Genomic DNA, 22,777 nt, shown 5'->3' on the forward strand with positions numbered 1-22,777 from the left:
TAAACATCCCGCTTTGAACGGTGAACTCTTTACGCCTAGCAGCTATAAAAACTACAAAATGACTATTAATGCAGGCTATGTGGAAAATGCGCCGAGTTTGGCTCAGCCTGGCTCCGCCTCTTCCGCTACGTAGCTAAGATGGCTGCCGTTGAGTACGGAAAGTGTCCTTCGATCCACACTTCACGATTAGCCCGTTTTGAGTACGACATCCGGGTCCTTGAAGTATACTTCTTTTCGCCGGATCTGAATTGGAACGTACTACGTACTCAAAATTTGGCTCGTAAGTACGGATAGTACGGGTATTGGAACACGGCACTGGTAACGGCGAGCTCCACCAATCAAAGACCTCATGTCACACTTCAGGATTTATAGGTGGTGTAGTGGTAGATATTGCCCCGTTTAACTTGTGGCTTCTACAGGAGCAAATGCCATAGATTCACAATGTAACGGCGCAGGGTAAGTATAATTTGGATGGTTACGACATTAAGGCTTTTGATCAAAATCTCTATGATGAAAATGAATGGGATTTTTACTTCCGCAACCACTGTGTTGCGCTTTATTGTGTTTGTGTGTTTCTATTACCATCAACCAAGCGCTATTTATTATTTTGGATGAATGTGGGTGATATCAAGGATCTGAAACTGTTTTTCCTGTGAACTGAGTGGACCGCTGGATGAAATTGTAATGGCATTAATACAAGGCACACCTGACTCAGGTTATCTGCGTTACCATTGCCATTTTAATGTTCATTATTTCGTTACCACGGAAATAATTCTAACCATCTAATTTTCCAATCGCTAATCTATACTTCATTTGCACGTCCATATCACATACAGTACAATACATGTTGTAGTGGAGCCAATGGTTGTTAGTGTCTTCAAATGATAAAGCAGGAATTCATTACAAAATAATAAACAATAGCATACATTGTTTATTCACATTGTGGTTATTTTAGTGGTGGAAATACCACAATCCATACACACGCAAAAACACACTTGTCTTTTACATCTTAAATCAATGCCATAGTAATTAAAACTAAATTTTCACAAACAATTTATTTTTTGACGTCCTGAAAATGACATTCTATAAGAATATCCAACAGAAATGTCACAATGTCCTCTAAAAATCTGGTTGGAGGCCGATGTCATCTATGTTTTGGAGGCTTTAGGCCTTTGGTATGAAATTGTAATCTATACATCATCTGGAAGCAGCACAATCCTCATATGCAAACACACACAATACGCATCAAGTTTTTTATATTGCAGTGCAGGAATCTATCAACATTGAACCAGCTATAACAACAGAGCTCCTCCAGTAGGAGAGGTCAGTTTATGCGGATTGGAGAAGCCAAAATAACTGAGCTGCTGTGAGACGGACGCTAGAGGGCAGTGTTTAGCTACTGATGCCACAACACTGAGGGTTTGTTGTTTGGTTTATATTTTTTTTACAAGCAGAGAACAGTTAGTGGTCCTTCGTACATCCATGTCGGTGAAATATAAAATCTGTAAACTGCAGCGAACGTCTGAAGCACTTTCTCCGTCCGTCCATACCTGCTGCCCAGAAGCTCATCGTCAATATTCAGTACCGAAGTCCGCCGCTAGAAGGCGGTGTATCGTCGTTCTTTATTCCTAGGTGAGATCAATCACAAACACCCTCGATCTGGAGGGAAATCCCATTCCACTGCAGCACTATTCATCCGTTTCTTCATGTTCTGCAGTATGACAATAAACGACCCTCCATCTTATTTAGGGTGGTGGTGGAATTTAGCTTCAGCGGCAGTTAAAACTGCCACACTAGGTTCATAAAATGTTCATCAGTAGAAAGCCTTCCAGGAAGAGCCTGTAAAGTAGACTTTAGCCGTGGGTGGGCCGAACTGTGATCACACATTCAGACGCTCACACCCTGATTATGCTGATCGAAGAGGACCCCCTGTGGAGCTGAGGAGAGGGGAAGAATATCTATGGGAAAGATACATTTATATTCATATATATGAGTGGGCACAAGAAAAATGTAGAAAACTCAGGTGAACACGTGAGCTTTTACATCATCCTGACCTCTTTCCAAAGAAACAAAGCATTAAGAGTTAATTGACATGACGACTTGATGAATTCCCGACAATAATCAATGGTGTTTATCTTTCTACCGATCGCTGACAATTTTCCTTGAATCATTAGTTTACCCACTTCGACTTTTACCCACACGCTGCTCATTGAAATACATTTTGTCCGTTGATGTTCCCGTTTTGGCAACAACTTTCCTTTAAGGTAAAACAAGGTCAGATAAATCAGTATGGAGCTCACTAGACTGCTTTGAGAGGAGAGAGACAGAGAGAGAGAGAGAGAGAGAGAGAGAGAGAGAGAGAGAGAGAGAGAGAGAGAGAGAGAGAGAGAGAGAGACACATAGAGAGGGAGAGAGTGAGAGACAGAGATTAAGTAATAGAGTTTCAAAAAAACCAATAAGCAGAGAAAAGGATGGAGTAAAAGGTATATAAAGAAATTGATGACTCATAATCTTGTCGTCTTGTGCGCAGTATGTGTGTGGATCCTCGCATGCAGTGTTTGTCTGTGTGTGGGTGAGCATACTCTCATGCACCAACACGTGCCATAAGTCAGCACTGCAGCTATTTGGATTTATGAACCAGTCAATACTATGTAAGTTGTGTGTAAGTGTGTGTGTGATTATATGTGTGTGTGCTTGTGTGCGTAAGTATACGTGTGTGTTTGTATTGGCATGTGACATATGGGAAGCTTCATCTATGTGCATTTGCAGTGCTTTGTGTGTGTATTTATGTGTATGCGCATGTACTTGTAAGGGTTATGCACTTGCATTTGACTGTGTGTGTGTGTGTGTGTGTGTGTGTGTATCTGTGTGCAAGCGGGTGTGTGCATTTATTATCATCACATGTCCTTCATCATCTCCATTGATGTTATCCATCATCTTAAGTTATTGAGCTGACCCCCCACATGGTTTCAAACGCTGCACTAAAATCCATACCATTATGTCCCCTATAACCCGCGGCCTGCTGAACCATCCTGCGGTATGCTGAGTAGACGCTACGCCCGACAGCCTATCACTCAATCAGGCTTCCTCTCACCCCCATTAAGGGGTGGGGGTCCCATGCCGCAGTGCCATTAGCATGTGTTACTACAGCATGGGTTACCCTAGCATTTGTAACTGCAGCATGTGTAACCCTAGCATTTGTTATCGTAGCATGGGTAATCTTAGCATCGGTAACCATAGCATGTGTTACCATAGCATGTGTAACTGTAGCATGTATACCATACGATGTGTAACATAGCCTGTGTTACTACAGCATGTGTAACTGTAGCATTGGTAACATAGCATGTGTAACCATACCTTGGGTAACCGCACAATGTGTTACCATAGTATGTGTAACCATAGCATGGGTAACTGTTGCATGTGTTATTACTGCATGTGTAACCATAGCATCGTAACCATAGCAATTGTTACAATAGCATGTGTAACCATAGCATGTTTAACCATAGAATGTGATACCATAGCATGTGTAACTATAGCATGGGTAACCGTAGCATTTGTTACTATAGAATGTGTTAACATAGCATGTGTAACCACCAGTGATGCCAGTAACGCGTTAATTAGTAACACGTTACTGGCCTCGGACCACTATTTTCAGTAATGAGTAATCTAACGCATTACTAATTCCAAATTAGTAATCAGATTAAAATTACTCATCAAAGACACTGTGCGTTATAATTTTTTTACCGGATCGCCGATTGGATTGGGAGCGATGGAATGGTCTGTCTGTCTGTCTGTCTGTCTGTCTGTCTGTCTGTCTGTCTGTCTGTCTGTCTGTCTGTCTGTCTGTCTGTCTGAGACAGACAGACAGATGTCCGTCCGTCCGTCCGTCCGTCCGTCCGTCCGTCCGTCCGTCCGTCCATCCGTCCGTCCGTCCGTCCGTCTGTCTGTCTGTCTGTCTGTCTGTCTGTCTGTCTGTCTGTCTGTCTGTCTGTCTGTCTGTCTGTCCGTCCGTCCGTCCGTCCGTCCGCCTGCCTGCCTGTTTGTGTGAGAGTGCGTGTGCGTGTGAAGCGTAAGTCTCTGTTACGGTTGCGGACTGACGCCCCGCTCTCATGGGTAAAACCCTCCGTTTGTCGATGGCCATGCAAATGACCATGTGTTTTTCCATGCATGTGATTTGTTTACAATTATGTTAGTTATGATGTGCCTTTCCCCGGACGTGATTGGTTGCTGCATCGGAAAGCCGAGGATCCAGGAAGACAAAATACGGGCGGGCTCAACATTGGCGGCACCTTGTCTCGGATTTGCAGCTTGCCATTTAGGTCTTCAAATGCTTAGTTTGTTACTTGATTGAGGCTCTTGTTAGCTACCAGGGAACTGGGCCAGGGTAAGGTTGTTGAAGGTTATCGAAAACCGACACGCAGTTACACCTTTGTTAAGAAACACTAGGCGGACGTGTATTTTGGGAGCTTCTCTTTGGTTATAGTCATTTCTTTGATTTGGACAGCACCCAATGGTCCTTTTCTTTTTGTAGTTTTGCCTCCTCTGTTAGTGTTTAATTGATTACTCCAAGCTCCGGGTTAAATAAACAACTTTAAGTTAACCAACGAAAAAGAAAGTTAGTTTTGGCAAAACCGGTGGTCATTTTTTATTTTGAGGCTGCAGGGGGTGTTTTCGCAGCTAAATGTAACTAGTAAAGTAACTTGTAATCTAACTTAGTTACTTTTAAAATCAAGTAATCAGTAAAGTAACTAAGTTACTATTTTAAGGAGTAACTAGCAATCAGTAATCAGATTACTTTTTCAAGGTAACTGTGGCAACACTGGTAACCACAGCATGGATAACCGTAGCATGTGTTACCATAGCATGTGTTACTATAGCATGTGTAACGATAGCATTGGTAACCGTGGGATGTGTTACCATAGCACGGAAAACATAGCATGTGTTACCCTAGCATACATAAATACCAATATAGCAGTGTAAATGTAAAAGAAGTCAAGTCTAATGGGCGAGAGCAAATATATTTGTCGGTAGGGACATTGTTGGTGGTTGTCGGGTTGACGCTGATGGTGGTTGTCGTGGTGGCTGTCGTCATGCTGACACTAACGCCAATGGTCGTGTAGGTGATGGTCGTCATGGTGGCGGCAGTGTCCGCCACGATGGCAGGGACGGTCGCCGCGCTGGAGGCAGCGATGAGGGTGGTTGCCATGGGGATGTTATGGCATGTGATCGGGGTGATGCTGGGGATCGTCAAGGGGATAAGGAGGTCCTCTCTGAGGTACCTTGCCGGTGTGCACGGAGCCGTTGTGATAAAGGGGCGAGCTGGAGGCTGAGGGATGGTAGTAGGGTACGGCGGGGGCCCGGACCGAGGGCCGCTTGTTCTTGTCCCGCCCTCCACCGGCGGAGTCGTTGTCCTTGATGATGTCATACTGACGGCAGAACAGCGCGATCACGGCTGCCCAGCCGCACATACAAAAACACACACACACACACACACACAGTTGCAAAGACACACACACACACACACAGTGACAAAGACGCACAAACACACACACACACACACACACACACACTGACGCACAGACACACACACACTTAATGACTACAGAGTGTAAGAAATATGGTCAAATCAGGACCAAATATATGTATAGGCAACACTTTATAATAATGTGCCATAATAAATAGCAAACTAGTTATTACCTAATCCTTTGTTAATATTTGTTAATTGTTACTAAAATATCTATTTGGCACAAGTTAAAAGTTTTTTCATCGTTGATAACCCTAACCCAACCGTAACACACGACCCTAACCAGCGACACTCTGTGGTCAGTGAAAGAAAAATTATTAACTTGTGCCAAATTGATACACACACACACACACACACACACACACACACACACACACACACACACACACACACACACTGTCTCTCTCAGACCTACCAGCCCAGAGCAGCAACACGGTGGTGATGATGAGCAGCTCCCCGGTCTGCAGCTGGGGGGTCATGTCCAGACCCTCCATGGCAGGTTCATCTGGACACACAGAGATGTTTCACAACTCCATGGAGCTCATTTGTAGTCGGTTTTTTGTGATCGGAATAATATAAAAATAATCCTGGTGTTCTTGTGTGTGTGTGTGGTGTGTGTGTGTGTGTGTGTGTGTGTGTGTGTGTGTGTGTGTGTGTGTGTGTGTGTGTGTGTGTGTGTGTGTGTGTGTGTGTGTGTGTGTGTGTGTGTGTGTGTGCGTGTGTTTACGATGGTCAAGGACTCCGGCAGGGTAGTGGTCGGTTCTCTCCAGGGTTCTAAACTGAATGGTTCTGCTGGGCTGGCTGTCATCCTGCAGACCCACTGACTGGACCTGCAGACACGCACACACACACACACACACACACACACACACACACACGCTCAGATGCATGCACAGACACACACACGCTCGCACGTACGCCACACCAGAGTTTTGAGGAGAGTTCAGAATGATTAGATGAGGCTGTAAAGAGTAGGATGGGGGAGGGCTGACTAATGTATGACAGGGAAGAGTGTTAGTAGACCAGGAATAATATAGATAATAGTGATGATATTGATCTCAAGGAGGGCCAGCAGCTCTGCTCCATTACTGAGACACTTTGGAAAGAGGTGGGGGTTATCGAGTTTGCTGTAGTCACTGATATAAATAGGTTCTGAGGCTGCATTCTTCTAAAATATTGTCATGTTAGTGGGGAGAAACAGGTTGATGTCTCTTGGTTTTTTAATAGGTGATTTTGCAGATCAACAGGTCAAAAGACCCAGCTGGGTCCTGCTGGCATGGGGTACTGAGGCGGGGTTATGTAATGGTGAGGGGTTCAAATCCCAGCCCAAAGGTTCTGGGTTGGAAGCTTGATGCCTGCAGTGCAACCTGATTCCACCTGTAACCTACCTGCTCCGAAAGGATATGTGTGAACAACATGAAAAACAAATTACTGTGGACTACTGTGGAGCGTGTGTGTGGATGATGGCTGGTTAAAGCAGCCTCAGACTGGACCCTGGGGCTGGTGAGGCTGCACACCTGTGGTGCATTGAGCAATCAATGTACACAGGTCAAGCTAGCCATCACTGGTTTAACAGTTTACAGGCAGCTAGGTGGAGTGTGGCACAGGCATTGCTCGACTTACTTTCTCCATGAATCCATGAATCCATCCAGTATGTCGCTTATGGAAATTCGAAATTAACTGTTTTTGTGCATGTTCTGTGTTGGACAAATCCGGGTCCCGGCGGCTAGAAAGCTTAATACCTTAATTCAGACATATTTCACAGGCACCAAACGATTGCAACAGGCTTCAATATTTTAGTAATTAGCCTTTAGGGAGCCTGGGACTAATGCTGCTATCCATTTGGATTTACGAAGTGGTAAAGTCGCAAATCTCCCAGCTTTCTTGCGGCATTTCACTGAGGCACGCCCCCTTTTGGTCGTAGTATCTCGTCGCTTTCAAAGTAGAGCGAGCAGAGCTGTACAACTCGCAAAGAAGATGGCTGCGCCCATAGTTAATGGGGGATGAGATGTATTTTCTTTCAATTTGTACCACGTTGGTGGTTTTAAGGTCGTTTTTAAAACCTCTTACACACTTGATTTCATTACTGCTTTAATCCGGTCAACAATGTATGCATTGCACGGTCTTGCTTTGCGTGCAATTCAATGTAAAGTTTAGTTTTTAAGCTGGTTTGCTAAAGAGGCTATGTTGCTAATGATGACTAGCCTGCTACTACTCCCCCTCGTGGCTCGACAGAAACACAAATGGCAAACTGGAAGGCTGCAGCAAGGGAAATACGTCACGTTCTCGCTGAAGCTCGTCGTTCGTACCAGCGTACCATCCAAATGGATAGCAGCATAAATTAGTCTGGGTGGGGCTTGGGCTGGGACAGGCTCCTCTCACCTGGACACTGTAGTGCGTGTCCTCGTCCAAGTCCCACAACACACACCAGTGGCTGGAAGTGTTCACCTCTCGGATAAACCGCTGCATCAGCCCATCCTGCCTCTGTGTGGACACACACAAACCCACACAGGCACACACACACATACACACACGATGAACACGCATGAACACACACACGCAGACATATGATTAATCTACTGGAATGCAGACTGTTATATCACAAATGGGATTTTCCACCAGGTGTGTGACGGACAGATCAGTCTATCAGCCTGAAAGTCTGGGCTGTACAAATTATAATTATTGTAATTAATTGTTACAAAATGACATATGACATTCAATTGCAACTAACAAGTGTTTTTCACAGACCTTGTGGTCAGGCACTTTGGACGTGTCATCCATTATTGGCTCGCTCAGTCGTGCCGTTTTAAACGAGGGAGTTGCATGATCTCAGTAATTTTGATGTAATTGTTTGGTTGTCCTCGGCATGCGCGCCTGTGTGTGAAAGTGTCAGGGTGTGTGGGTCGATGTGTGTGTGTGTCTCATTCTGAAGGTTTATGGGTGCTGTGGTCTTGAAGGTGTGACATCTGTGGGATAAAACACCTTGTGAATCGCACACTTTCCATCACCAAGTCACTCTGGACAGTCCAACACTCAACACAAAGCATACTCTATTTTGCTTTTGTTTACATTCCAAACCGAACCCCCTCACTGTAATCCACCCAGCCCTAATCCTAATCCTGCATTCTCCTCCTCCACTTTCTCGATTCATCCCCAGAACACAAACACATGACGACGGTTTCCATGCCAACCGCGAAAAGCAGACAAAGCAGCGTGGAACGACAATCCATGAATGCTGGCATCACTCTCTCTCTTTCTCTCGCACACCTTTTGCAACCAAGAAGTACTCTCGGTTCCTCTGTCAGTACGTCCGTCCCTCTGTCGGAACGTCTGTTCCTCTGTCGGCCCGTCCGTCCCTTTGCGGTGCCAGGGAGGTGTTGAGAGCAGCAGTTGTGTTGCAGAGATGTCCTCCCACTTTCCTCCACTGAGGAGCGGAGGACACCTTCCACGGAGCCCTGCTCACGGGTTCTTGTGTTTTTCAGATGAATAAGAGCATTTGGACTCGGTTAGAATTTAGTGGATTTTACTTACATCTGAGAGATGAATCTGACAATTATCGCTCCCCTCCCTCTCTCCCTGCCTCTCTCTCTCCCCCCCCCCCCATCTCCCTGCTCTTCTCTGCCTTCCCTCTCTTCCCCCCTCTCTCCCCCCCACTCCCCTCTCTTCCCTTCCTCTTTCCCCCCAACTCCCCTCCCTTCCCTCCCTCTCTCCCCCTCACTCCCCTCTCCTCCCTCCCTCTCTCCCCCCCACTCCTCTCTCTTCCCTCCTATCTACCCCCCCACTCCTCTCTCTTCCCCTCCTCTCTCCCCACCACTCCTCTCTCTCCCCACTCCTCTCTCCCCCAACTCCTCTCTCCCTGACTCTCTCCCCTCCCTCTCTCCCCACACTCCTCTCTCCCTCCCTCTCTCTCCCCTCTATCTCTCCCCACACTCCTCTCTCCCTCCCTCTCTCTCCCTGACTCTCTCCCCTCCCTATCTCCCCCATCCTCTCTCCCTGCCTTTCTCTTCCCTGCCTCTCTCCCCCGCACTCCTCTCTCTTCCCTCCCATCTACCCCACCCACTCCCCTCCTGAGTAGGGGGCACTAGTGACCGCTGTTCTCCGTGGTCAGAACTCTGGCTGGAAAAACAAAACAAACCAAAGATGTTTCTGAATTAATTCCCCCCCAAGGCACCAGTGCTTGAGCAAGGCATGGGCGGCTGGCTGAGAGCGGCCACATCGCCTCGCAGTGCAGATAGTCAGGGACACAGCGGCAAATCAGTGGGCCGACAGAGAACCGCCTACTGGTCAGGAAGAGGTCTTGATTGATATGCAACCTCGATCAATCTTGGACGATACGCCCGGAACAGTACTTCTAGAAAAATCTGAGAATTAATAATAAATAAATAAATAATATTTATATATATGCTTCTGGACTGAATAAACCCACTACACAAGAAGGGCTGCCTCTCCATTTCTCTGCGTTTATAAATCCCCAGCGGCTGACATCCAACATTGCGTGCGTGAAACGAGCTGCGTTAGTGTTCGTTTGGCAGCGGGGCTGACGACAGATGTTGTGGCTGTCAGGGCAAGACTGGGTCTGAAACAAATAAGGGGAAACTACACTGGGGGGTGGGGGGGTAGGGGGGGGAGAGGGAGGGAGGGGGGAGAGAAGAGGAGGGAAGAGAGAAAAGGGGGAGGGGAAAGAGAGAGGGAAAGATAGAGAGGGGAGGTGTGAGAGAGAGAGGGGGGAAAGAGGGGAGAGAGAATGGGGAAAGAGAAAGAGGGGGGGAGGGGGAAAGAGTGGAGAGAGAGGAAGGGAGAGTATAGATGGGAGAGAGATAGAGGGGGAGATTGCAGAGGGGTTAAGAAAGAGAGGAGAAGAGAGGGGATAGAGAGAGGGAGGGAGGGATATATAGAGGGGGAGAAGAGAGAGGGGAGAGAGAGGGGGGGACAGAGAAGGGAGGGCTAGGGGAAGATAGAGGGTAGGGAGAGAGAGAAATAGAGGGGGAGGGGGTTGGGGCAACGACAGAAAGAGAAACATGGTGAGAGGGGGTGACGGAGGGTGAGAGAGGATGATTAACTTGATTGGAGGGAGCAGACAGGTGTGTCCGTGGAGACGAGGATGTGCCAGTCTTATTTTTTACACACATTTTGACACTACATAGGTAATTGATGCAGCTTATAATAATGGTTAAAATATATATTTTTATAACTTTGAGAACTGAGCGGCGGAAATGCTGTTTACAATCTTTCTACATTTGGCGGAATTAAACTCAGTCCAGCCAGGTTTTTTTTTGCAATAAGTACAATGTTTGGTACTTTGAGTTGCCCTTAATTATTTCATTTTATTTAATGCTACGTAATGCTTCTGAGAGTAAAATTTGCCTTCTGGAAAACGTCACCAGCAGAGATGTCCAATGAATGATACTAAAGACCTTGAGATCTCCTGTGATGACAGCCAAGAGAATAACGAACACCACACTACTATTGTTCGTCCCCATCAAAAAACGACGGATGATTCTCCTGCGCCCCGACCCTGAATAAACCAGTAACAACCCTGGCAGACATTGAAGAGGATGAGGAATGCATTGTCATGAAACCAAACAAACAGGTGTTTTGATCTGTACTGAGGCTGGAGGAAAGAAGGAACCGGAGTCACACCAGAATAACCCCAAAAAAGAGAAGCTGCCAATGAGGCAGAAGACCGACCAGGACTTCCCTGATCTGATGGATATGGTCCAGGAAGTTACTGAGGAGCAGCGTATGGAGGAGCTACCCAAACGGTCTGCATGAGAAGGTTGAGGTGCCCGAACTCCAGAAGAGAGGACCAACATGAGCGGGAAAGGGAAGGCTGCTCAGTGTCCAGATGGGAGTCCTTTTTAATCCCCTCTGCTTATTTTACAATGTACCCTGTGTCTTCACTCCTGTGCGACCTGCATGTGGCACCTTTTGGGCCACATGCTCGTGCTTTGAACATCTTCTCACACGTCATGGAGCAGCTCCAGCTCCAGACGATGGCCTCGGGGCCTGAAGTGTGTATGTGTGTGTGTGTGTGTGTGTGTGTGTGTGTGTGTGCGTTTTTGTGTGTGTGTGTGTACCTGCTGTGTGTGTGTGTGTGTGTCCCTGCTGTGTGTGTGTGTGTGTGTGTGTGTGTGTGTGTGTGTGTGTGTGTGTGTGTGTGTGTGTGTGTGTGTGTGTACCTGCTGTGAGATGGCGTAGCCGATGACGGTGTCTCCCTGTGGGATGCTCCAGGTCACCATGGCAGAATGAGCTCTGAGCTGGGTCACCGACACGTTGACGGGGGCCGCCGGCACCACTACACATGCATGTACACACACACACACACACACACACACACACACACACACGCATACACACACTCACACACACACACACACACACACACACACACACACACACACACACACCAGAGATGGAAATTAACTTTTTTGCCCACCAGCCACTGTGGCAGGTAGATTTAATAATCTACCAGCCACTCATCTTTTTTACCAGCCACTTTTTATACGCTATATATCTTTTTTAATATACTTCCAGTAGATTGCACTAAGAGTCAAGAATTGCATTTGGGGGTACTACTAGAATATGGTTAGTCTATATGAAGATTTATTATTATATTCTAACATATATTATTATTCTCACTGTTCATTTCTGCAAAACCAATTTCAGTATGTCGCTTTAAGGCCCGCCTCCCGAGTAGCCCAGTGTGCTTTGATGGTCAACACGCCCACTCTGTCGTGATTGGTCGAACGCTTTGACCGTGTCGGCAAACAGGGGGGCTTCGTCCCCTACTTATGACATCACTTCCTGTAGAGCTAGATTCACTGTATATTGGCTGTGTCCCAATTCATAGGACGCATCCTTCGTAGACCGCGTCCTTCGAAGGATGCGGCCTTCGTAGACCGCAAAGGACACTCCGAAGGCCGAAGAAATGGGACGGTCTAGCCTACGGAGCATTTCCGGTTTACGTAACAAACCGTTACCGCCCTTTATCTTGCGTGACCACGGGCTGCTCCTGTCACCTAGCAACCCTGACAGCTGACCTGTTAGTAAACAGAAGTTAAACCGGACAGTGCGAAAAAAAGAACTAAGAAACCAACAACAATTAATATTGATCGTTATGTTTTTGTATACAAGTTTTATAATAATTGTTGTAAATAGTCACATGAATGTTTTATTGTTGTATATATGTTTTATAAGTTATATACGAATACATTAGTCAATACAAAAAAGTTAGTTAGGGTTTTAATAAATAGTTAATCAAAAAAGTTAGTTAAATAGTTAGTTAAATAAGTTAGTTTCAATAAATATGTAAATAATAATAAACAATGTGTTAAATATAACAGAACATAAGTTATTTGTCCACCAAACGCTCAAATTGAGAAAAACCTATCCATTCTTTCCCTTCTCTCCTGGGCTCTTCTCTCCTCTGCCTCCCTTTGTAGCCTCATGTCCTCTTTTATTAACAGGAACATTTACATTTTACATTTAAATTTAGGGCATTTAGCAGACGCTTATATCCAAAGCGACTTACAATAAGTACATTTGTCATAAGAAGTGCATCAATATATCGCTGTCGGTACAGAAAGGATGTTCATAGAACCAAGTGCAAGTACCACAATCGGCTAATCAATTCCCCGTGTTACAGCCATGATAGCAGCTACTGCAGTTGTTACACAGTTAAGTACTGTCTATAATACAATACAATACAATACAATACAATACAATACAATACAATACAATACAATACAATACAACACAGTGTACAATGGTGGCCAGAAGGGGGAGGGTGGCTATGCAGAGTCGAGGTGGACTCTGAACAGGTGAGTCTTGAGTCCTTTTCGGAAGATGGTGAGCGACTCTGGAACATGTCTTCCTCTCTGTCCCTCTTTCTGGACCTTGGCCCTCGCTGTCTTTCCTCCTCCTGATCCTTGTCCTCCCACCTCCTGATCCACCACTGCTGTACTTGCTGTACTTGGCCCTGGTGTGTTCTCAGGGATGGAGGCAATTAGGACAGGGGGGTTGGTGGAATGCCTCTGTCCCAATACCTCATCCATGAGGACCAACCAGGGCCAAGTTGCAGCAGTGGGTTTCCCACCTACCCCCTCTCCTGACCCTGGATACTTGCAATCCTAAGGCAGAGGAAATCAATCATGGCTGTTAACAACAACAGCAGTATTAAAACAAATGTCAGCATGGTTAACTTGCATGGTTAAAACAAATAATGTAGATTTAAAATGACATGTACATACTTTATATATATTTTTTAATTGTCCCATTTTTTCTTTGCCTGCAGGGGAGTCACCTTCCCCTGCAGGCCTATTTTCTCCAGAATTGTCCTAAACACAGACATTATTAATCAGAGAAAACAAGAGACACATTTACCAATCATGTTAATAGCCCATGTTAACAATAGGCCATTTATAATATATATATTTGACCATCTTGTAAAGGTTACATTTAAATTAGCCCTCATCCTATAGAAGCCCATAATAATAAGACAACCAGTAGAAGTCAAAAAACCCTCTTTCTTTGTGTGTTTTTCTAGTGCTGTCTAGTACTGATGCGAGCTGTGACTTTTTTTGTCTTTCTTTCTTTAAGAACCCAAAATAGGACATCGTAGTAAACGATTTCTGGGGATGTTGTATCTGTCCTGCTGTTTAATGAGGGCTAATTTAACTAACCTTTACAAGATGGTCAAATGTAGATATATAAATGGCCTATAATAATTTTTATAAACTAACTTACGATATAAATAAACGATTGTTTCCTTACCCCCAAGCCACACTTGCCGAGTATTTCACCCCGGTGAACAGCTCATCGTTCTCCCCCCTCTATAGAATAAATCGAGCAGTATGCTGCTGGCTCCCTAAACCAAAACCAAATGTTAGAATTAGTTTTGCTTTACACTACCAAACAAAAGCAGCTTAAATAGCAAAATAACCAAGTTAACCGTGTACTCAATCCCAACGTCTGTAACGTTACGGTCTGAAAACCAGGGTCCACAACCTGTGTTCGCGTTGGTCCATTTATCTAACGTTACAGAATAGCAAATTATCTATATAATCGCCACAATTTCGGTAAATATAACCATTTTGACCTCTTACATTTGAAACTATAGGGCTTAACGGGTGTTCTTAGTTAACGTTACAGTGTCACTAACTGTAACGTTACCTTACTTATATTGCCTATAACTTTAATGAAAAAAGTTTTAAGGGCCCTTGTTTTTTTTTAACATTTGTATCGTTAAATACTCCAGTGACTAGAAACCAAATACTTACATTTAAATGCAAAACTTAAATCGCCATTCTTCGCCAACTCCATTGATTGAGTGCGCAATGAATCTTGGGAGGGATACGTTGGGCCGTGAAGGATCTTGGGATACGTTGGGCCGTGAAGGATACAGCCGATGCATCCTTCAAATCCGGGAAAAGAAGGCTGCATTCGTAGGCCGCATTTGAAGGACCCTTGGAATTGGGACAGCACTTGGCGCGTCGCTGTGACGCAATCGGCGTCGATGCATCCTTCGAATGCAGCCTTCGAAGGATGCGTCCTAGGAATTGGGACACAGCCATTATCTGCAAATTGTAGCAAACCTTAATGCCCTGATTCATATAAGAGACCAGTCGTCTCTATCCCACTCCCAAGTCATTTTCATCTGCCTTTTAATTTATTGATTGCAGCTACGCTTCAAAAACATTCAAAGTGGCATTTATTTGTCATGATTATCTTGATAAACAAAACGTTTTCATAAAATTAAGCTTTGGAATGGATTTTCGGGAAGAAGCAAAGCGAGCATAAACTTCAGGGTTGCCCCACAAAAACACGTCTGTCTAGTGACAGTCCATTGCAAAGAAGAAGACATGTCGTCCGTGGGTCATTTGAAATGTTTTATTTGAAACATCGTCATAAAATAGCACCAAAGCTCAGATTACTGACCTACGCAAAAAACATGACTCAAACAACAAGCTGAGTGGTTTCAGGGATAGCAGCATCCGTATGAATCACCATGGCAACAATAGAAAACGTTATCAAAACGCATTTGAATGCTGAATCTTTCTTAATGTTGCATTTCCCACTGAGAACACGGATCCACTGAGAATACGGATCATTTTGGACGATCTCCACAAACAACCTTTTCTGTTGTTTAGGTTGGAGGACAGGCTGAGAGGAAAACCTCTTAAATCATTCAGGTTATGTTTTACAAAATGGTTGAAAGGTAAACTCTTGGGTTTTGTTTGTTTGATTGTGACTTCAGAGTTAAACATATGTTCTCTCTGTGTCTGACTCTAAGCCCAAATATAACTATGTACTTATTCTTTCAATTTTGAACACCCAGAGAAGCATTCTAAGGTATGAGCAGCAATTGTTCAATGGTTTGGTATTCCTACAAAACTAGTACCAACATTATAGTCCTTCTTTTGATGAACTTCTTCGCTTTACCGATTAATTCGGCACTTGGTCTAGCTCCGGGAAATAGACACAAAAAAAAAAAAAATGTCATGGATCAAGTAAGATGGGTGCTTCCAGCCATATGACAAAAACGGGTGTCTCTAACCGCTGATAAATCTTTGATGAAAATATATTCCTCAGTCATCATTCCATATAAATATGCTGTGACCTTTCAGTTGTGAAATAGGCAATGCTACCTGACTACGTTATGCATGAAACAAGATAAGAGACCTTCAGGGATGGTCTGAATACAAATTGATACTGTGCAAGAAGTATTATTGTCACGATACTGGATTTTCCAACTTCGATACAAGACCGAAGGTGAAGCTACGAATTACTGCGAGAGACAGTGCTGCGATTGGCTGGGAGGGAAGGGTCTATGTGGGCACTGTAGTACTGTGTGCGTCAACTCGCTGTCAGAGAGAAGAGTGAGAAGGTGCAGCCTGTACTAGTGTATCCACACTACTGAAAATGAGCATTGAAAAAAATTCAAATATTCAGTATTCATATTTTTGACAACAATTATAAGAGGTACGGTATACTTCTGAGTTCTTTGTTCTGGGTACTCTGAAGTATTGAGTACAAAATAATGTACAATGTGCACAACTATGCACATTGTACAATGCAATCCAGAATAGCCTTACTACAGCAATCGTATCTCTGTCACTGCAGCTACTATAAAAAACTGAAAGATTACCTTTATCGGGATTTGGTGAGAGAGAATTTAGTAAACTGAGGTATTGCCAGAGAAGGCACCGCCACCGCCACAAACACACACGCAGGTCGTGAAACGCTTAAACCATAAAACATTTAAAACCGTTTTTATTGGTTTATAGATTCCCGGCTACTGTATATAAAAGTTTATTAAACACATACTGGTGATTTTACTCTTACAGATAATGGAGTGATAGATGGGGAGAGAGTAGGGGAGACAGAGGAGTGGATGGTTGGAGAGAAAGAGAGAGAGAGTCAATGGGAAATAGAGGTTCTCAGTCACACAGCTACTGAGGTTGGAGTATTCTAAGGGATCACCAGTCTGTCCAGAAAGGACAGCCCTTGTATTTCACTTTTAGTAGTTTAATAATCGTCAAATGGGATTACATTCTGATCCCTACTGCTTATTGTCAAAGAGATCTTTTGTACATTTCTTTATATATTGTGTTTCAAAAAGTGTATGAATGTATTATGTATTATTTATATATTTTCAAAATTGTGAAAACCACAACAATGACTTGTCTTTTAATTCAGTCAACAGTTGTATGTTTATTATTGGAGATACAGTTTCTTCTTTCAAAGGGGGTCTATACATATAATCTTGTATAGACCCTCCCCTCCCCTCCCCTCCCAGGGGGAGGGAGACAGATATATATATATATATATATATATATGTATAGAGAGAGAGAGAGAGAGAGAGAGAGAGAGAGAGAGAGAGAGAGAGAGAGAGAGAGAGAGAGAGAGAGAGAGAGAGAGAGAGAGAGAGAGAGAGAGAGAGAGAGAGTGAGCGAGCTTCAGTATACCAGACCCTGGAAAAGCACTCAATTAAGAACTTGACAGGTTAATGTGTGCTTGACATATTACCTTACTGGCTAAAAGTAAACTTGTAGGCCTACACCCCCCTCTGACCCTGGATAGTTACAAGGTAGAGTTCAGTGGATGAATGCATGTGTAAATGGATTGATGAATAAATGATCAATTACACAAAGCACCCCCTCCAATGAAAAAATAGGGTGTATTTTGCGGAATTGATTTGAATCCCAAAGTTCAATGATTACTACTAAACTAAACTATACACTTTACAACATGTGTAAATTAATTAACCATTATTTTACATTAGTTAATGCAGTATAGCAATAAAGGCCCACTATGAAACTTTTTTTGCCAAAATTACATTAATTATGCAGGTTGAGAGTTATTCTGATGGTTCTGCAACCATTTCTGGGTCGTTTGGTGGGTGTGTCATTGCCCCTTGTCGCCTCTCCAAGGAAAAAGCGCATATGCAACTTGCTCTGTTCGGACTGACACAATCCGGATGTGACGCAGCGGAAGCACCTCGAAAATGTAGTCAGATTGTAGTTTCGAAAATGCTTTACGGCACAGACACACCCCCAAACATGGCACCGGCTAGATATAAACACCAAGTTGCGAGGCAATTGTTGCATTCATCATGGATAAATCGACTGATAAGGGACCCAAGAGGCGACTGTCGGTGGAACAAAAGAAGAATGGACCAGAAAAGGGACCAGACACGAGTGAAAGGGGAACTATGCAACTTTTTTGGCTTGATTTACCTTAATATAATAGGCTAAGAGTCATTGCGATGGTTATATTATAAATTTTTGTTAGATTGTTCGTTGTTTTGACTCCCCCCTACGCATCTTGGCGGAGAAAGGGAATGTTTCTGCCGGCGACCCGCCGCCCACTCTCGCGGGAGTCTCGGCTCTCGTGAAGTAACGAATTGCTTTACGTCACAGACCCCCAAACACGGAACCGGCTCGAAATAAACACAAGTAACTAATGCCGCGTTTCCACTGCAGGGTGCGGAACGGATCGGATCGCAAAGGTGCGGTAGGGAGGGGCGGTATAGCCCAGCTCAGTTCCGAGGTCGCGTTTCCACTGCCGACATTACCCTTTGTGGTAGGCCGGATGTCGATCGCCGCGGCAGCTACGTAAACATCGTAAACAACGTCTTCCTCCACAAGAATGCAGACGAACGTCTCCACCTCCTTGTAAGCCCAAGAAAGCTTTTTACGCGACATGTTAATTGTAAAGAATAATACCCCAAGGCTACTGTTTGTTTGTTTTTATCCCCGCGTCACCCGGAAGGGATGATTCTGTCGACCAATCAACGGGGGGGGTGTGTAGCTAGAATTTCCCGGGACCCTTTCAGGCGTCTCGTCTCGTTTTCAGCACCCCAACGGAGGAGTCCTGAAAAGGAGGCCAAAACTGGCCAAAACGGGTCACGCCCACTTTTGGAGGTGGAAACGCGACCCGATCCGCACCTTTGCGATCCGATCCGTTCCGCACCCTGCAGTGGAAACGCGCCATAAGGGGTTGTTACATTCATCATAGATCAGCCGACTAAAAAGAGACAGAGAAACCCAATGTCGGAGGAACAGAAGAAGAGAAAAGGGAGACTGACCGACAGAGAGGCCAGACACGAGTAAACGTTGGGCAAGCTTTTCAGGAATAGCGTGAACTGAAAGAAAAAGAAGACTGCAAATCAGACGCCGACTTGGCCGTGTTGCTTTTGAAATTGAAAGTACCCTTGGGTGAACTTTGTCTTCGTGGTATTCTTGATGTTGATAGTCTCCATTTTGTTGTGAGCCCTGTAAAAATGTGTCTTCTCTACCGTTTTGTTGTGAGCCCTGTATGTTTCTAGCTTGCTTGGTTGCAACCAAGCAAGCACCTTTGTTTCCATGGGTGTTTTGCTGTTCGTCTGTCTCGTCCCCCAGATACAGGCTGAATCCCCGAATCCAGGTTCTTGTTTATTTAGATTATTATGTTGGCCAACACTCTTACACTGATTGTTCTGTTCAACCTAAGATAAAACAATTATAATCTAGGATATAAATTCTCCCCGTCGATAAAAAAGGATGGATTTATGTTTATTGCAATACAAATACACAATTTTAAAAATGTATAACCTTGCCTACACTTTATGAACATCTACTTCGGACATGGCTGCACGCATTCGCCGGCTTCTACACTGTAAATTCAAACATGGTATTTAATTAAAAATAGTAAACTGAACTTAATCATTTTTTATCCAGGGTAGCCGCGGGGTCTTAAAAGTCTAAAAAATGTCTTAAATTTCATGTTCCTAAATTAAGGCCTTAAAAAGTCTTAAATTGCGTTACCCAAGTCTTAATTTTTTAAAGATGGTCTTAAATTTCCTACTAGGATATGTTTTCGTAGTCAACCGGACTGTAACACAAGGGGAAAATAGGGGGCGTTTTGCGTATCGGGGTTTTGCGTAACGTCAGAGAACGTCTCATTTATTGGAGTATGCGCGAACAATACTTTGGGTTTTCGCGCCGGCAATCTCAACAAACATAATCAGTCGAGAGGAGACGCCACATCATGGGGAAGCAGGGCTCTCAAGTCTCACACATTCGGCGTGAGACACGCAATTCGACCCATGCACACGCTCACACGCCACACTTCGTATTTCTCACGCAGAGAAATTACCAGGATAGCGCCCACCAACTTGCGCCACTATTTAACAGTGAAACAGGTAGGAATCAAATGGGTTCCCCTTACGAAGGGTGACCAGACGTCCTCTTTTGCCCAGACATGCCCTCTTTTTGAGACACTTATAAAAAATAAATGTGTCCGGGCGGAATTTCAAAATCGTCCGGGTTTTTATTAAAGCCTCATACATGTTCACATTGAATTTGCGTTGCGGTCCTCTGGGTCGGTCACAAACTACTTAAGCTACGCCCTCCCCACCTCAGTTCTGTTCGCTTTGCATTGCTGGAAGTGAGTAGGGGGAGTGGTTAAGTAGAGCCTTCAGATTGGACGGTTTGACTTTAGAGTTACCGTCATGTTTTGTATATTTTTCTTGTTGCCATTATTGTTTTATAGGGACAAACATTAACAAATTTCTCCTACAGGGGATTGATAAAGTTCTATATCTTGAACAGAAAGAAACACTTGGTCATACTTTACACACTTTACCACAGCATTGGTCTACTGAATGCCACAGATATATTTTAAGCATTGGACTGAATGCCACATAAATATATAATTATGTTTTTGCACGTTTGCAACGTTTAAAAGTTCAGGGAAAAGTATAGCCTCTACTGGTGTTGCTTAGGCCAATATCCTTTTGAGGCAGTGTTGTTTCCGAATATTAGTGTTAAGGACCAATAATGCTTACTATCATACATTAGTCACCATGTCTGTGGACGGGTTAGGGTTAGGGTTCGGGCTGGCTCCATACATTACGAAGGAGTTAGTAAAAGAGGTCAACGAGGCAAGTGGTGGATTCATTGAAATGGTTGAGGAAATTTGAATGCTGAGAAACTACAGCAATTTGAAAAGAGTTTGTTGGTTTATATTTTATATTGTGTGTTGAAAGTTTGATATTTAAACCAAAAATACAGCTACACTTTCACACCATCACTTTGTGTATTGTTTTTTTAATCTTTTATTATCATTTCTGGGTACATGGTCTTAAGAGACATCAGGCCTCTAGACTTTGAGTTAGGCCCTCAGTTTGGCTCTTTGATTGGTGAGTGCACACTTATCCTTTGGCACATTCATTAATGTATTGACATGAATGTTTCATATGTTCCAAAAAAACATGAATAACATATGCACGACCGCGTTTTACGACTGCTTAATGGGTGCGATGTAGGTCTTAATTTTCATTGAAGTGGTCTTAAAAAAGTCAAAAAAAAGTCTTAAATTTGGGTTGATCAAACCTGGGGAAACCCTGTTATCAACCTGCTATTAACACTCGCTTTTAGTAAGTTACTTGTACTTTTACGTTGAAAAATCTTACTAGCTCAGTCTACATGAGCTGGATTCATTTAGAAAAAGTACGTTTTTGAATTGTTGGCACGCGCAGATCAGTCCTCTCTACGGTAGACTGTACATGTCACTTCATGCCCGCAACTGAACAGGTGGAGCGGAAACTCATTGAGCTCGACCTAAACATTGCTCCAACGGCACTTAATTTTCAGCATTACAGTTTTTCTTGTCCTTGGCACACTCGTTTGGTGAGTAAAATTTTCGGCATGTGCACACCGGTTTGTTTCTGTAAGTCAGCCCCAGCTGTTCGTGCGTGCTAGTGCTAGTAGTGCTAGTAGTGAGTGGAGTAATGTCGGTTAACGCTAACTAACTATATTATGGACATAACGTGGCTATATATTGATGAAACTTGGTCAATGCTTTATTATTTTTTCAATCCTTAACTTCCTCTGTGTTGAAATTAGGTAACTTCCAAGACGTATGTCACGTTAAAATTGAGGAAAAACTTCAGTGTAACGGTCGGGCGAGCGCTCGTGACACGCAGGCGAGCCCTCCGGGGCCTGCCCGTAATTCCGACACCTCATTGTTCCGACGTCTCAATGGTCTGAAATATTTCCCATTAGATCGACATGCCACTATGCCGACGGTTCAATGTTCCGAAAACGAAACCCATTGGTCCGACGGTCCGTTTGTCCGACTTTTCAAAAAGGAGGCGCATTAGGCCGACGGTTCAATATGCCGAATAGGCCTACATATAAAGAGTTTTATACCTCGCTCTCGCTCTCTCTCACTCTCTCTCCAAAATACAACATAGGCCTATATATCACGTTCCAATGAATATTGGAGAGCAAAGTGACAACGCTTCACTTCCTTTCGCCAGGGTGTTTCAGCACCATGGACAGAGAGCGTATGGTCTAATTCTCAACACGGGCACGAACACACACACACACACAACGGGAAAAGTATTAGTCCTTGTATAACGTGCACTTCATAAATTCACCTCATGTGACCGTTCAAGCCCACAGCAACAGTCTGGCTTGGTGAAGTGCACTGCTGGAACTTAGCCTATCGTCCTTTATTTGTGGTTTCATAATCACACATTTGGAATTGCGCCTTTGCCTATTCGGCGTATTGAACCGTCGGCCTAATGCGCCTCCTTTTTGAAAAGTCGGACAAACGGACAGTCGGACCAATGGGTTCTGTTTTGTTGTTTGTAAGCTGTTTGCTTACATCAGAGCAATTGGATTACAACAAAAGCAAATCAATTTAAGATTAAAATCAAAATAAATTATCTTGTGAGTGTTAAAATTATTTCATCATTAGAGTATA

The 22,777-nt window shown here is 44.0% G+C and overlaps 1 protein-coding gene and 1 long non-coding RNA gene across 6 annotated transcripts in view; both read right to left on the reverse strand.

Moving 5' to 3' along the window:
* Positions 1-1,644: 1,644 nt before the first annotated feature.
* LOC132455115 (fibronectin type III domain-containing protein 4-like) overlaps positions 1,645-22,777 on the reverse strand; it is a 38,383-nt gene continuing 17,250 nt past the window's right edge. Inside the window, exons 3-9 of one of the 4 annotated variants that reach the window (XM_060048859.1) lie at positions 11,704-11,819; positions 7,907-8,008; positions 6,252-6,354; positions 5,940-6,029; positions 2,184-2,257; positions 1,798-1,937; positions 1,645-1,756 (exon numbers count right to left, since the gene is read on the reverse strand). In XM_060048859.1, the coding sequence (XP_059904842.1) occupies positions 1,896-1,937; positions 2,184-2,257; positions 5,940-6,029; positions 6,252-6,354; positions 7,907-8,008; positions 11,704-11,819 (527 nt within the window). In that variant the 3' untranslated portion in view covers positions 1,645-1,756; positions 1,798-1,895. Of the gene's footprint in view, positions 1,757-1,797; positions 1,938-1,983; positions 2,258-5,279; positions 5,453-5,939; positions 6,030-6,251; positions 6,355-7,906; positions 8,009-11,703; positions 11,820-22,777 lie in introns of those variants that run through there. The other 3 variants (XM_060048858.1, XM_060048856.1, XM_060048857.1) reach the window with 3 other exon arrangements.
* On the reverse strand, positions 12,645-15,095 carry LOC132455127 (uncharacterized). 2 transcript variants are annotated; one of them, XR_009525084.1, is made up of 3 exons: positions 14,803-15,095; positions 14,297-14,390; positions 12,645-13,653 (listed from the first exon to the last, which is right to left on the reverse strand). It is a non-coding gene; the product is annotated as an uncharacterized LOC132455127 (long non-coding RNA). The 2 variants fall into 2 exon arrangements; XR_009525083.1 differs by lacking the exon at positions 12,645-13,653 and having other exon boundaries at positions 14,057-14,390.

Source organism: Gadus macrocephalus, chromosome 4 (genome assembly GCF_031168955.1).
Source record: "Gadus macrocephalus chromosome 4, ASM3116895v1".
In the NCBI taxonomy this organism is placed as follows: Eukaryota; Metazoa; Chordata; class Actinopteri; order Gadiformes; family Gadidae; genus Gadus; species Gadus macrocephalus.